The sequence below is a fragment of the Phocoena phocoena genome, chromosome 8 (assembly GCF_963924675.1).
Source record: "Phocoena phocoena chromosome 8, mPhoPho1.1, whole genome shotgun sequence".
Lineage (NCBI taxonomy): Eukaryota > Metazoa > Chordata > Mammalia > Artiodactyla > Phocoenidae > Phocoena > Phocoena phocoena.
Window position 1 is genome coordinate 5,662,913 of NC_089226.1, and position 15,831 is coordinate 5,678,743.

General features: G+C 38.3%; 1 protein-coding gene across 3 annotated transcripts in view; it reads left to right on the forward strand.

Annotated features, from left to right (window-relative positions):
* The window catches only part of ARHGAP32 (Rho GTPase activating protein 32), a 168,781-nt gene that overhangs the window by 118,446 nt on the left and 34,504 nt on the right, over positions 1-15,831 (forward strand). For all 3 annotated transcript variants that reach the window (XM_065881482.1, XM_065881481.1, XM_065881483.1), the window contains one exon: positions 14,293-14,442. In XM_065881482.1, coding sequence (XP_065737554.1) covers positions 14,293-14,442 — 150 coding nt within the window. The remainder of the gene's footprint in view (positions 1-14,292; positions 14,443-15,831) is intronic.

Below are 15,831 nucleotides of genomic sequence, written 5' to 3' on the forward strand. Positions count from 1 at the left end.
TCAGTAGTGCCTTTTGAAATGCCTCCTCTTCTCTCTTATGAGTAAATGGAAGCCTATTTGACTTATGTAACTGTTAGTAGCTTTACAAATTTTCAAACAAGAGCCATCACTGTCAGTGCTATTTTAAATTCAGTATTGCATGTACATGACATTTCTCAAATACCTGGTTTCCTCCCTTTGAGGTTGGAATGTACAGATATCAAAACTGTTACAGTCGTCCACATTCCAGAACCTCATCCCTGGGCTGGCCCCAGATATTACCCTGGCAGCTGTTACACACATCATTTAGAGAGCTGTGCTTTTTCTCTTACTTCTGAAATTGTTTATGATATATTGATCAGAAATGATTCTCTACTTTCTTATTTCATAATAACTTCAACAGTATGTTAAGATTTAATACTCAAGCTTATCTCCCTATTTTCTTTGACATCTACATATTTTCTTTGACATCTACTTTGGGATGGGTGGGGGGGGCGTCAGTGAAACTCAAGGCTGAAACTGCTTTATTCCTGCTTTAAAAATTAGAAGAAAACTCAGTAGTTCCTAGAGAGACAGTGAGGATTTTGCATTTTGAGTATCAACCTGGTAGAATATAAGTTTTCAGAAATTCAGAACGTATAGATACTATTTACCTTTTTTTCTCTTACTACAGTGAATTCCTGAAACATAGTTCAAAAATTAATCTTTATAAAGTATATGGCACTTTCTAGTAAAAGCAGTATTATAAATGGCCATTGTAGTGTTCACCAGGGACTTGCTAGCAAATAAATCAAAGAAACAGTAGTGTATCATATATTATGAAATTACTGGAATTTCTGTATTTTCCTTCAGTTTTCATTGGAGATCTAGTTTAGGATTCAGTTTATCTTTTTCTTCATCTTGCCTTTTTTAGCACTGGGAAGATGCCAGTGAGTGGAGCCAGGGAAAGGGCAGATCTAGCAAGATAGACCAGAAGATTTACAGAGAGAAAAATTTACAGAGAGAGTCAGTGACAGAGTTTCTTAGATGTGTCCTTACTCCATCAAATAAAAACCTACTCTGAGTTTGGTTTGCAAGAAACTCTTTAACTCTGATTTGGATGCTGTTTTTTTGTAAGACTAAAAAAACACATCATCGGGCTTCCCCGGTGGCGCAGTGGTTGAGAGTCCGCCTGCCAATGCGGGGGACGCGGGTTCGTGCCCCGGTCCAGGAGGATCCCACATGCTGCGGAGCGGCTGGGCCCGTGAGCCAATGGCCGCTGAGCCTGTGCTCCTCAACGGGAGAGGCCACAGCAGTGAGAGGCCCGCATACCGCAAAAACAAAAAACAAAAACAAAAAAAACACATCATCAGAATCATTCATGTGTATTTTCAGTCACTGGCTTGAAGAACTTCCTTTACATCATTTTTCATCCTTTTGCTTTATTTATGTTAAAGCTCTTCTATATTATGAAAAAGGAAAAGTTACAAAAGGTTCTATATTTCAGTTACTGGAAAAAGTGTTTTTAGTTCAGTTTGTTTAATATTTGAGTAACATAATCTTGCTCATATAGAAATTTTTCTTTAAAATTTTGTCAAATTACTACTCTAGTGAATCAGTTTAATTTCTAAGTCCGTTTATTTTCAAATAAAAGCTTTGTTGGTTTAGTTTAAAACTAATTTAACTGATATACTCAAAGCTATAAACTAAGTAAATATTATATCATATTTTTCCCAGCATGAGTGCTGACTAAACTGGTTCAAAAGCTACGTTGCTGAGTTGCTGACAGATCCTTTCAGGACATGCTAAAAATAAGTTAATTTTGGCATCTCTTCCCAATATCCCTTTTAATAAATTTGAAAATGCTGAGTAACACAGTTCACTTCAGCTCTTTGATTAAGAATGTAAATATAAATCTATGTCATATTTCTTTGCTGCTATTTAAGGCATCAGCAACCTATTACAGTTTTCCTGTTTTTAGAATTCTTTGTCTATACTTGTACCCTATAGAATTTTATGTTTGTGTTCTTTTATTGAAAGACACTTCTAATATGTTTGCAGAATCCCTGTGTTTTTTACAATTTCTAAGAGGGACTCTTCCCTTGGCTTAAGGCTTTAGTTTATTAAGTTGCCACTTGCCTTCTCCAGTCTTTCGTACTCATTTACATCCCTGCAATGGATACAGGGCAAGTAGGAGTAAAGGAGATTTACGACATGAGTATAAAAGCAAGACTTTAAAAATGCATCTAGGGCTTCCCTGGTGGCACAGTGGTTGAGAGTCCGCCTGCTGATGCAGGGGACGCGGGTTCGTGCCCCGGTCCGGGAAGATCCCACATGCCGCGGAGCGGCTGGGCCCGTGAGCCATGGCCACTGCACCTGCGCGTCTGGAGCCTGTGCTCCGCAACAGGAGAGGCCACAACAGTGAGAGGCCCGCGTACCGCAAAAAAAAAAAAAAAAAAAAAAAGTGCATCTAGTTTGTCACGTTCAAAACTTAAAAACTAAACAAAACAAACTAAATGATTATCTTAATAGATACAGAGAAATCATTTGATAAAGGTCAGTACTTGTTCATTTTATGTATCTTGGCAATTAAGAATAGGGAGTTTTTTAAATCTATTTAAGGTTTCTACCCAAAAACCCAAGAAAATTTTATTCTTAATGGTGAGACATAAGAAACAATCTACTTGAAGTCAAGAACAAGATCATCATTTATTCAAGGTTCAGTGAAACTAGACAAAAAGACATGGAAGGGATAAATACGTACTATTTGTAGATGACTGTCTTCAAATCCAGAAGAATTTACTGTCAAATTATTAGAAGTAAAAACAGAGTTGAGCAAGGTTGCTGAATGAAAGATAAATAATACAGTGACAACAGAGTACCTAATATTTATTAAGGTTTTTTTTTCTATCCAGCAGAAAAAAAGTGCTTTATATTTAATTCTCACAGCAATCCTATTAGGTAATTCCTGTTTTTAACTTTTTCATAGATGAGGAAAATGAGGTCTGAGAATTAGGTACCTTGTCCACAGTGATACAGCTAGAAGTCGCAGAGGCATGATTGGAACCTCAGTAGTCTGTCACACCATGCCAATTGTGTTTCTATATACCAGTAATAAATTATTAGAAACTCTCATTTAGAAAATAGTACCATTTACAATAGCAATGAAAATCATAAAGTTCCTAAGAATAGCTATAACAAAAGTAAGTAAGACCTTTATGGAGAAGGACTAGAAAAACTTACTGAAGGACATAAAAGAATCTTAAATACGTGGAGAGATATACTGTGTTCATGCTCAGGAAGGCTCAATATTGAAAAGAAGTCAGTTTTCCGCTAAAATAATCTGTAATTCAATGCAGCTTCAATCAAATTCCCCAAAGTTTTTTTTCCTCCTATAATTAGAGAAGCAGATGCTAAAATTTATATGAAAGAGTAAAGGGCTAAAAATGTAAAGGCAGGGCCTCCCTGGTGGCGCAGTGGGTGAGAGTCCACCTGCCGATGCAGGGGACACGGGTTCATGCCCCGGTCCGGGAAGATCCCACATGCCGCGGAGCAGCTGGGCCTGTGAGCCACGGCCGCTGAGCCTGAGCGTCCGGAGCCTGTGCTCCGCAATGGGAGAGGCCACAACGGTGAGAGGCCCGTGTACTGCAAAACAAAACAAAACAAAAAATGTAAAGGCAGTTTTGAAGAATAAGTGGAGGGACTCATTTTTCCAGGTACTAAGACCTATAAAATGCTAGAAATTAAGAAAGTGAGGAATTGATGAAGAGAGACTGGTAGGATTGAGAGAACACAGAAACAGACCCCTCACATACTATACACATTTTTCATATAAGAATTAACCTTACAAATCAGTGGAGAAAGAATTATCCAGTAAAAGGTGATGAAATAATTGGTTGTGCGTAAAGAAAAAAGTAATGTGATTACATCTCTGCCTCATCCTAAACATACAAAAAAGTTCAAAGTCAATTAAAAACCTTAAAGTGAAAAAGGTGTAGGAAATAAAAGGTTTAAAAGAAATAAGACAGTATGTTTATGACCTTGGGTAGGGAAAGATATCTTAAAGCATGGAAACCATACACAAAGACGTGATTAGAAATTTAGACAAGATAAGCCAAAGACTGGGAGAACACGTTTGTAACATAAGTAACTGACAGGGGACTCGTTTCCCGATTATATAAAGATTCTTGCCCATCAGTAAGAAAAAGACAACCAAATAGTAAAATGGGCCAAGGGTGTGAACAGTTATTTCACTGAAGAGGAAGACTGAATGACCAATGAACATGAAACAATGCCTGATCTCATTAGCAAGCACAGAAGTGCACTTTAAAGTGGAATAAAATTTCATACTGATCAGATTGATAGAAATGAAAAAGTCTGACAGAACTGAATAGGACAAAGAAATGAAGAGTGGAATCCTGAAGTACACCCTATGGGAATGTTATGTTGGTAAATCATTTTAGAGAATATTCTAGCAGAGTTGAAATATGATTGAAAAGTACATACTCTACAGCCCAGTTGTCCTAGTCTTCAGCATGAGTGCCAGAGAAATACCCTCAGCTGTGCCAGGAGACACCAGATTGCTCAATGCAGTACTGATTGTAATAACAAAAACTTCAGAACTCTCTGAATGACAGTCAACAGAATGGGAGTACAGCTGTAGTATATACTGACAGGGGAATACTGTAATGCAATTAAAAGGGATATACTGAGCCACAATTATACTATTCTCAAAACAGATAACTTTGAGGAAGGTTTGGTATAGTATGATTCCATTTCTACAAATTTTAAAAACATGCAGAATAATATATATTGCTTATGGCTGTATACATGTACAGCTAAAGTATAAAAACATGCATGGAAATGATGACATAAATCGCAGCAATATCTTTTTGGATCCATCACCTAAAGTAACAGAAATAAAAACAAAAACAAATGGGACCTGATTAAACTGAAAAGCTTTTGCACAGCAAAGGAAACCATAAGCAAAATCAAAAGACAACCCACAGAATGGGAGAAAATATTTGTTGTTTTTGTTTGTATGTATCTGGTAGGTTGGTTGCACTTCCCTGCCTTGGAGAAGTGGCCTTTTGTAGGAGGTGTCCTTGGTGTCCCAGCAGCGAACTCCCCTCTCATCACCAGAGCTTTGTGCTGGGCTTGGGTCACAAGCGGCTGACTGTGGAACCCTGTGGGGGCCTGGGGCTAGTGCTGGCTCACTGGGGGCAGAGTCAGGGTTCAGGAGAGCCCGGGGCTGTTGCCTGCCCACTGGTGAGTGAAGCCAGGTCTTGGGACTAGTGCTGGCCTCCTGTAGGGCAGGGCTGGGTCCTGGGTTCTGGCTGCAGAGCCCAGGGGTCCTAGGGCTGGTATCAGATGGCTGGTGAGTAGCGCTGCTTCCTGGCACCCTTGGCTGTGGAGGCTGGGATGTCCCAGAGCTTGTGTTAGCCGCCTGGAGGATGGGGCCAAGGCCCAGAGGATGCTGGGCCTGCTGCCTGCTTTCTGGTGGTTGGAGCTGGGTCCCAGGGTCTCTTTCTGGAGGTCCCTGGGGGTCCCAGGTTTATTGTCTGTGCAGTGTTGTGTGAGACCGGGTCCTGGGTCCTCTGGTGGGCCTGGCCTTGTCTAGGGGCGGCTGTGGGCTTTGGGAGTCTTAAGCAGCCTGTCTGTTGGTGAGTGAGGCTGTTTCTACACCCAGTTAGTTCTTGGCCTGATGCACCCCGGCACTGGCGCCTGTAGGCTGATGGGTTGGGGGCTGGGCTGGGTCCTGAGGCCGATAAGCTAGAGGGAGGATTCCAGAATGGTGCTTGCCAGGACCAGTGTCCACGTGGTAGACTGGACTCCTCAAAAATGGCTACCACCTGTGTCTGTGTCCCCAGGGGAGCTGCAGTTGCTCGCTGCCTTGGAGAGACTCTCCAAGATCAACAGGCTGGTCTGACCCAGCCTCCTTTCAAATCACTGCTTCTGCCCTGGGTCCCGCAGTGTGTGAGATTCTGTGTGCCCTTTAAGAGTGGAGTCTCTATTTCCCCCAACCCTCCGGGACTCCCAAAAGTAAGCTCTGGTGACCTTCAAAGCCAAATGCTCTGGGGGCTTGTTTTCCTGGTGCAGGACTCCTGAGCTGGGGAGCCCAGCATTGGGCTTGGACCCCTCACTTCTTTGGTAGAAGCTCCGTAGTTATTACTAGTCTCCTGCTGTGGTTCATCCACCCTGAAGGTTTGACTGTATTGCAACTCCACCCCTCCTACCTGTCTCTCTTCTTAGTTGTAGAAGATCTTTTCTGGTAGGTCCTGGTCTTTTTCATCGATGATCGTTCTGCAAATAGTTGTAATTCTGGGGAGCCCGTGAGAGGAGGCAAGCTCAGAGTCTTTCTACACCATCTTGGCTGATCTTGAAGAGCAGAATTTTTTTTAGAAAACTGGTCTGTGGATATAATAACAAAGTAAGGGAAAAATCAATTTGACATTGCTTAGAGAAAAGTCCTTTCTCCATATCTATTGGTATGAATATATATGTTGTTGTGCGTTAAATGAAAGCAAGTTTATGGAATTTTGTATTAAAATTTGAATCTTTTCATATTTATTTAACATAAAATATTTCAAAGTATGCAACAGAGACAGAATTTGAGAGGTTATAAAGACCCTTAAATATCCCAGAGTCCAGTTGCCTGTATTTCTATTCCGGTCTCTTAAATTTCCATCAAATGGTCATCTAATCTATGTTTGTAAAAATTTGAGCAAAAGGCAGGACATTGTGAACAATTGTGAAAATCCATTGGACATGTAAACCTTACACTCATACTTTATTATACCTTAGGTTAACCAAGATAATCTCCTCGGGTATTATGCATCCCACCTCTACCCTCTCACTCTGTCTGCTTGGCCATATGAATTCATTACAGATCTTAGAACTTGATGCATATAATCAAATAAAACTAATGCCGAGGCTCTTATCTGACACAAATCATCTTCCTTTAATTTAATTTACTGAGAAATTACTTCAAGCCCAGACTTCTCTCACGTCAGTCTAGAAGATTTCTAAGACCCAATTTAGAGAACTCTGATTTAATTGAAGTATTATGAGAAAAGGAGAATTCTTAGGATTTGCTGGAGAAATACTTGTGTAGTTAGAAACTCCTGGTGCCCTGCCTCTCGATGTCAAGGTTCACTGTGCCCCTATAAACTGGTTGTTGGTATCATAAAGATTTACCTTGGAGATACCAAGTTGTGTGTCATACTGCTAAAGCTTTTAACTACTGGAAGAACTGGTCTGGTTGCGTTTGTGTCAAGTTTGAAGCAATTGCAAGCATGAAATCTTGTCTAAATGATACGGAAGAAAGTAGCCTTGTGGCACATGTTGCATTTGAACCCTAGAGTAGGGAATTTGAATACACAGTGGTATGATTTGCTTTTGTCTAAGTACTGTTTTGTGTTGTATTTTTTTATCTGTGGAAATGTCTGTTATCATTTTCATTTCTCTGATCCACCATATTTGGTGGACCTTAACCCTAACACACTTTGCACTGTATTCCAAGGTTCCTTTGCTGAAGTGGGTTTATAGGCACTTACCTGTCTAAAGCCAGTCCCCCACTCTCCCTTCCTCAGGAGAAGTCTCCTGATTTCATTGACAGTATTCCGTACTCTGTTTCGAAAGGTGGTTTTACTAAGAAGTTTACTAGTTTGTTATAAGAAAATGGGTGGGGGCAGTGTAGTGTCCAAAAGCCATTTTACTGTCTAAGAAATGGGAAGAAAATATAAAGTGAAGAAAAAATTAATATGAAGAGACATTTATATTTGGAAGTGTTGTTAGATCTTCAAGTTTGTAACTAAATTGAGTATTTTTATTAGTTTAAATTTCCAGTGCAGTGAAATTTGTCTATCTCAATAGGTAATCGATTGATTACTTATGGATGCCAGAGTTTTTCACCATTACTATCTCTAAATTGGAATGCCAGTTGTAATAACAATAACAGGAACAGTAAAACTGTGTAGAACATAGTTCAGTCTTTCTTTGAAGACTTAGAAATTATTTAAGATTGTATGTCTGGTCACCATTATGAATAACATGAATATATTATTTTGGTATCTCACATTGGGATATAGGTTGGCAGGAAGAGACCACACCCACCCCTCATTCCCATTACAAGTTTAGGTTTAAAGTTCCCAATTTATTTAGTAGTGTTTTTAGAAAGGTGACAGAAGCAGCATGGCCACGCCGAGTAGAAGCCAGGTTACGCGTATATCAGCACAATTTCCCAGAACCCACAAGTGCCAGATGGGGGCACAGAGTTGCTAATGACACTCTCCACTGGTCTTAATTTTGTGTCATACTGCAAGCTCCTACTTGAGTCTTAGGTCATTATTTAGGAAAAATAAATATGAATGGTCTTTACCCTACAGGAAAAGATAGCCAGCTTTCCTTCTTCTTGAGCCAAACTTAGGACACCAAAGACAGTCAAAGCTACCAGGTGTCCTGGAAAGTCCAGTTCTACCCAGGTTGCCCTCTGACTAATGTAATTTTATTGTGTATGAGAGTTTGGTCGGAGGAGCATGAATACAAATCTATTTCCTTACAGGTATCGCTGAATTGTGAACGTATTTCCTGGTTAATATATAATTAATTTCAATCAGTAATTCGAGATACGATACTGCCAACTGAGGTGAAAGAAATAAGCCTATTGCTCTCTACTTGCAGGGAGCCCAGTTCAATATGGCAAACTATCATGGCAGGTTTTTTTAATGCTCTCGCTCCATTTATGCTGAAAATCGTCACTCCCTTCCTTCTTTCCTTCTGGGGAGTATTTTACGAAGTCATGGTCGTTCTTCATGATACTCATATCTTTATGACGTCCCAAAGCTGGCCAGTGGGAGTCCATTCAACTCAGTTCTTTTGACATGGCTCCTGATGGGTGTGGGTGCTTCCCCTGCTTTCTGTCTCAAAAAAATATCGCAGTCTCACCTTGTGCTTGCTTGCTGTCAACTTGCAAACAGGCACTTCTCCAAGGAGTCCTGGTTTATTTTGTTAGGGAATGATATTTAGAAATCCAGATCTGAGACCAAAGGTGTTCATACAACTGGAATGTCATTGTTTCTAAGCCTTTTCAGTAGCTAGAGCTTAGGGAAAATGTGTATATATTTTAATTTTGAGTTCATGTTCACATTTCCAACTCATAGCTAACATTAGGGATATTTTTTCTTAAATTCCTTTATTTTATTATTGTATCTCCTTTCTCTCACACAGTTGAAAGAAGTTAAATATTACTTGGTAGTTGTTTTGTCCCTAGAATATATCCCGGTAATCATGTGCAGTTAGTTTATTGTTGACAAGGCATTTAAAATATTTTCTCTCTGGTGACAGTGTTACCAATTTGATATATTATTAGATACATTTCTTAGGTTATTTCCAGTCTTAGGATTTGCTTTTTTAACTTTCTAAATTTATATTTGAACGTGTAGAAATAACATTAACATAATTCAGAAGTCAAACTACATAAAAAGGTATATTCAGAACAGTCTCATTTTTTATCCCCACCCTTTCCCCACCCATTTTTTTTACCCATTATTATTAATTTCTGGTTTATCCTTCCAGTGTTTCTCTTTGTAAAACTAAGCTCTTATGTACACACATACATGTGTTTATTATGTATTATGAATTTATGTGTGTGTGATGTAGTTATTCCATATCCTTTCTTATGCTAAATATACTGTTCCCTACCTTCCTTTTTGACTTAATATATTCTGGGGATTGCTTCATATCAATAGGTAGAGATCCTCTTTAAAAAAAAAAAAAAAACCCGAACAGCAGTCCTCTGTGCAGATGTATCCATTAATATTCAATCAGTTTGCTGTTAATGCACATTTAGGTTTCTAATACACTTATCGGGTTATTTTTAAAGTAACCTTTCTAAAGTGTTTAAACTCTTCAGTGTGTTTTCATTGCATAAAATCCAGACTCTGTATTATGGCCTCTAGTGCTGACCTTTACCTACCTCTTCAGCCTCATTTCACACAGTCTAACTTGTTCACTACACTCACATCTTCCAGCTCATATATGGCTTCCTCAGACCTTCCCTGACCACCTTATCAAGGTATTGGGTTGGCCAAAAGGTTTGTTCGGTTTTTTCCATAAGATGGCTTTAGTAGCGCTTAGTTGTCTTCAACTTCGTTCGAAACAATTTTGTTAGATTGTATTGTGACAGCTGTCATATCAGCGTGTATTTAAAAAAAACTTATCAAAATTGGTGAATTTTTGTGTAGCCACTTTAATATTGAAGATGGAAGAAAAAAAGTGACACTTTCGGCATATTATGCTTTATTATTTCAAGAAAGGTAAAAACGCAACCGAAACGCAAAAAAAGATTTGTGCAGTGTATGGAGAAGGTGCTGTGACTGATCGAACGTGTCAAAGGTGGTCTGCGAAGTTTTATGCTGGAGATTTCTCTCTGGACAATGCTCCGCAGTCGGGTAGACCAGTTGAAGCTGATAGCGATCAAACCGAGACATTAAATCAAATCGAGACATTAATTGAGAACAATCAGTGTTATACCACTCGGGAAGTAGCTGACATACTGAAAATATTCAAATCAAGTGCTGAAAATCATTTGTCTTAGCTTCGTTATGTTAATTGCTTTGATGTTTTGGGTTCCACATAAGTTAAGCGAATAAAAACCTTGACCGTATTTCTGCATGTGATTCTCTACTTAAACATAATGAAAATGTTCCATTTTTAAAACAAATTGTGATGGGCCATGAAAAGTGGATACTGTACCATAATGTGGAACAGAAGAGATCGTGGGGCAAGTGAAATGAACCACCACCAACCACACCAAAGGCCAGTCTTCATCCAAAGAAGGTGATGTTATGTATATGGTGGGATTGGAAGGGAGTCCTCTATTATGAGCTCCTTCCAGAAAACGAAACTATTCATTCCAACAGGTCTAATTAGTACTGCTCCCGATTAGACCAACTGAAAGTAGCACTCGACAAAGAGCGTCTGGAATTAGTCAACAGAAAATGCATAATCTCCCATCAGGGTAATGCAAGACCACATGTCTCTTTGATGACCATGCAAAAACCGTTACAGCTTGGCTGGGAAGTTCTGATTCATCTGCTCCATTCACTAGACATTGCTCCTTTGGATTTCCATTTATTTCGGTCTTTACAAAATTCTCTTAATGGGAAAAATTTCAATTCCCTGGAAGACTATAAAAGGTACCTGGAACAGTTCTTTGCTCAAAAAGATAAAAGATTCTGGGAAGACGGAATTATGAAGTTGCCTGAAAAATGGCAGAAGGTAGTGGAACAAAACGGTGAATAGGTTTTTCAACAAAGTTCTTGGTGAAAGTGAAAAATGTGTCTTTTATTTTTACTTAAAAACCAAAGGAACTTTTTGGCCCACCCAATAGTTTCTTTTTCTCATCACTATTACTGCACTCTGTTTATTTCCTACTAGCAGTTAAAAGCAATCTGAAATTACCTTGCTGTCTTAATTTTAGGCTATATCATACAGTGGCTAAGAACTTGGGTTTTGAGCTAGACCATCTGACTTTTAATCCTGGTTCCATGACCTTAGACATGTTACTTAGCACTCTGTGCCTGAGTTTCTTCCTCTAAAAAGGGGGTCGTAATAGTATTTTCCTTATAGGATCCTATGAGAAATGAATGGTTAATAAATATAAACACTTATGCAGTTGTTGGCATGTAACTAAGCATAAAATAAATGCCGGCTATATGGGTATTATTATTTGTTCATTCCTTCTCTCCTCAGTAAGCTCTGACAGCAAGAGCTTGTCTCACTTGTTGCCCACTGTACTCTCAGTTCCTGAGGTACAGGAGGCACTTACATGTTTGTTGCTAAATGAATAATAGCTAAAATTCAGTTCCCATCCCTTTGAAACATTCCTGGAAATCTGACTAAAAGAATGCTTTCTCATGTACATCATATGCAGTTGCCAAATCCAACAGATATTTTCATCAAATTCAGCATCAAAGTACAAATGCCTACTTTTTAGCATGTGCCTTGGAAGTTTTGGTCAATTATTAAAATCTGAAAAAGAAATCAGAAATTATTCTTTTCAGAAACAGGATGGAATTACCATATTTGCTTTAACACAGTTATATATCCATGAAATCCGAAAGGATCAACTAAAATTCTCCTAAAATTGTTGGGAGTTTAGAAAATGATCAGATTTGAGCCATACATAAAGAAATAATTTTCCAGTGTACTAGTAACTACCAGTTAAGACTGTAATTGAAGAAAACTATTATTCTACAAAAGCAGCAAAAAAAAAAAAAGGTAAAATACTTAGCAGCATCCCTAGCAAGAAATATGTGGAATGTGTCTTTTCATAAAATTAGAAAACTTTACTGCGAGATATAATAGCTTTAGAAAACTGATGACACACCCTGTTTCCAGGTAGAAATATTGAATATTATAGAAATTAAAATTCTTCCAAATATATAAATATAATATTAAATTACCATAAAGCAGACTCATTTGTTTTTATTCATTAATCTTCTCAAAATTATTTTAAAGTTTGTTAGAGAATGTTCAAAAATGAACAGAAATGGTTTGATGGCCACACTTTAACAACAAAGATTCATAACACACAGTCTGCTAGCGACTAGGGGAGAATAAAACTCATACAAGTTCAGTGACTTTTAATATACTAATATTACAAGTGTGACATACTTCTGAAGTTACCCCAATGTGCTATAAATGTCTCAGCAGTTGAGGGACCATGTCATTTAACTTTGTAGCAAGGATCTCAGATACAAGTGAGGTTGTAATTTACCCAGAGTGTCACATCATGTTAGAGATAGCATCACAATTATACTGACGATTCTAAGTAAACTTTAACTAATTGGTTTAGAAAAAATAAATTTCCTCTTTAATCTGTGTACAGTCTAGGATGACTGCCTTGTCCCAGTTTGTTCAGGACTTTCCTGGTTTTAGCACTGAAAGGCTCATGTCCCACGAAACCTCTCAGTTATGGGCCAGTTACAGTTGATCACCTTTGTACAGTTCATAGAAAAGAGGCTTAAGTCTGTAAATAGAGTTTCCCCAAAATGTAAAGAGAGTGTTTAATCTGGTCAGAGTAACCCATCTGGTGGTCCATTTAGGCCACAAATTAATCTCAGTACGCAGAATTCCTACAGGGGGATTCATCAGTTCAAGGGATTTATGATTTGGGTTCCCTCAAGAAACTATAGCAGGCTTCAGTAAGACTCCTGTGATCATATACAAACTGAGTAGGAGGATTGAGGCCATGTGGCTTAGTGTTCTGTCCTGCAGCTAATCTCTGATCTTATGGTAATTTGTTGTATGTTGACTTCTAGAGTAATTTTCCCTGCAGGCTGCACTTCTCAGCAAAAGTCAGTTTTCTAAGGATTTGTTTGCTTTCAGATCTTTCGCTGTTATCTTTCTAACATATAAGTCAGTGGAAATATCTTACTATATGTAATTTACTTATCTCTTGCCTTGATCTACAAAGGATTTAAGGTGACATATTTGGTAGACTACAGATGAATGTTAATAGAAAATCTAATGCTTTTTTATGTGTGTGTGTGTCTTGTACTTACATAGCCATTAGTTTGACAAGTGTGATCTATATCATAATGCAATGAGAAAGAGGGAGGTTTTTTTCTGTTTGTTTGTTTGTTTTTGGCGGTACGTGAGCCTCTCCCGTTGTGGAGCACAGGCTCCAGACGCACAGGCCCAGCGGCCATGGCTCACGGGCCCAGCTGCTCCGCGGCATGTGGGATCTTCCCGGACCGGGGCACGAACCCACGCCCCCTGCATCAGCAGGCGGACTCCCAACCACTGCGCCACCAGGGAAGCCCCGAGGGAGTTGTTTATTTTTTCAGTTTTACTTTCCAGATTGTAAATGTCATGAAAATTTCTAACCACTAAATAAAATATTTTAGAAATTAACTAGAAATGCAGTTTTTAAATTTACACCATTTTAAGTCTTACTTACCATGAAGATCTCCAAAGCAATATAAAACTCAGGTCCCAGTTATCCTGTAACACGCTTGGGTAGCATTGGGAAGATGGCTGATTTACCACGCTTGATTTAAAGAAGTCACAAATTATAATACTTCAGTTTGCTCACAATCCCATCAAATAAGATCACAGGCTGGTGAGAAGAACATGCAAAAACCCTGATATTATTTGTAAAGCAACTGTTTCTTCAACTTCTGCTGAAAATTTCCTACAGAATATAAAGTATACTTGTAATAGATTATTTTGTAGTCAGCTATTGAGATCTGCATTTCTTTTCACACTAAGTAAAAATGTGACCTCTTGCCCCAACTAAGGTATTTTCTCTTTATTATTATTTTTTAGTATCTAAAAAGCACGGCAAGCTCATTACTTTCTTACGGACATTCATGAAGTCTCGTCCAACAAAACAGAAGTTGAAGCAGCGTGGGATCTTGAAAGAAAGGGTATTTGGTTGTGACCTGGGGGAGCACCTTCTGAATTCTGGTTTTGAAGGTAAAAATAAAATTTATAAACTCATAATTTTAGTTTCTGACCTCTCCCTGTTGATTTCCTGTAATCAATTAAAGTAGATTAGGCAAGCAGTACCTATCCCAGGTAAGTTCAGCAGCACGTATTGAACGTTCTCAGGTACTCACCTGAGTTCTGGGGCAGCCGAGAATCAAGAGGGGTCTAGGAATGCACTTTGGCATCAGAGATGCTTGTGATCTGTTCAGGAAGAGGGAAACATTCACACAGAGGGTATAGTAGCTATGCTAGTTTACATTATTTTCATATCTGTCCAGATAGCTTCCTCAGCCAGTTTTCCCTCTCACAGTTTATTCTAAAATGTTTATTTCTCTTTTGAAAAAAAAAGTCAGTTTTGAGACTGTATATTACCAAGACCAGCCTCCCAACTTTTATAACTAGAAATTTCAATTCCTTTTTCTGTAAATTAAATTCCTATTCAAGAATTCAGTGCTTAGATGAATGGATGAATGTGATCATTATGAGGGAGTGTTTTCCAGTTTGTTATTAGCTTTCAAATATCAATTCAGCAAGTTTTAGTTGTGCTTAGAAGGTTTGGTTGTGTTTCCATTCTTAGTAAGTGTGGTAGAGAGGACAGATGCCAATATATTATTTCTTTATGAAAAAATAACAGGTTTAATAACTGTAATGGTTATATATTCCCTAACTATGATAAAATCTATTCCAGTGGAACCAAGGGTTTGTAGGTGTCATGATTGTTTCGTAGGACTTGTTTATGTGCTGCACATACTTGAAGCCAAATATCCTTAAAATGAGATAGCTTTTTTAAAAAGTGAGAACTTTGTAGAAAACTAGGTAAAACTACATTAGGTACAAAATGTAAAAAGTATTCTAAAACTCAAGGTGAGGAAATTCTGTTGCCCGAATGTATTTCTGTTTGAGGTTATTTGGCCCTTTCAACAAGAGGCTTTCTTAAACTATTGTAAATATACGGGGAGTTGATAATCAGAGCACACTAGAAACAAGCAAGGCCCAAATAACCCCTGAAATTAATCCTTTAGGTAATCGTATTTTTCTAACCAAAAATCATGATGCACATTCTAATGTGTAACACTGGACCGTGTACTCCTGGCCCAGAAGCCACTGCCTTGAGGATGGAACTTGACTGTTTCGTCTATGTTACACAATGCTTGCATGATGCCTGGCATATAAAAGGGATCTCTGAATAATGGCTGAATGTGTAAAGGGAATGACTGACTGAATAAATGAAGAGAAAAGAACAGAAATGAAACTGAAACTGTCAAGAAAAATAAAAGACCAATTTTTGTCATACTTACTTATACTTTTAGCCATGATTCTAATCTTAAGGGTCATCAGTTTAATTTAAACATTTACTTCCTATTGTATTGTCATTTG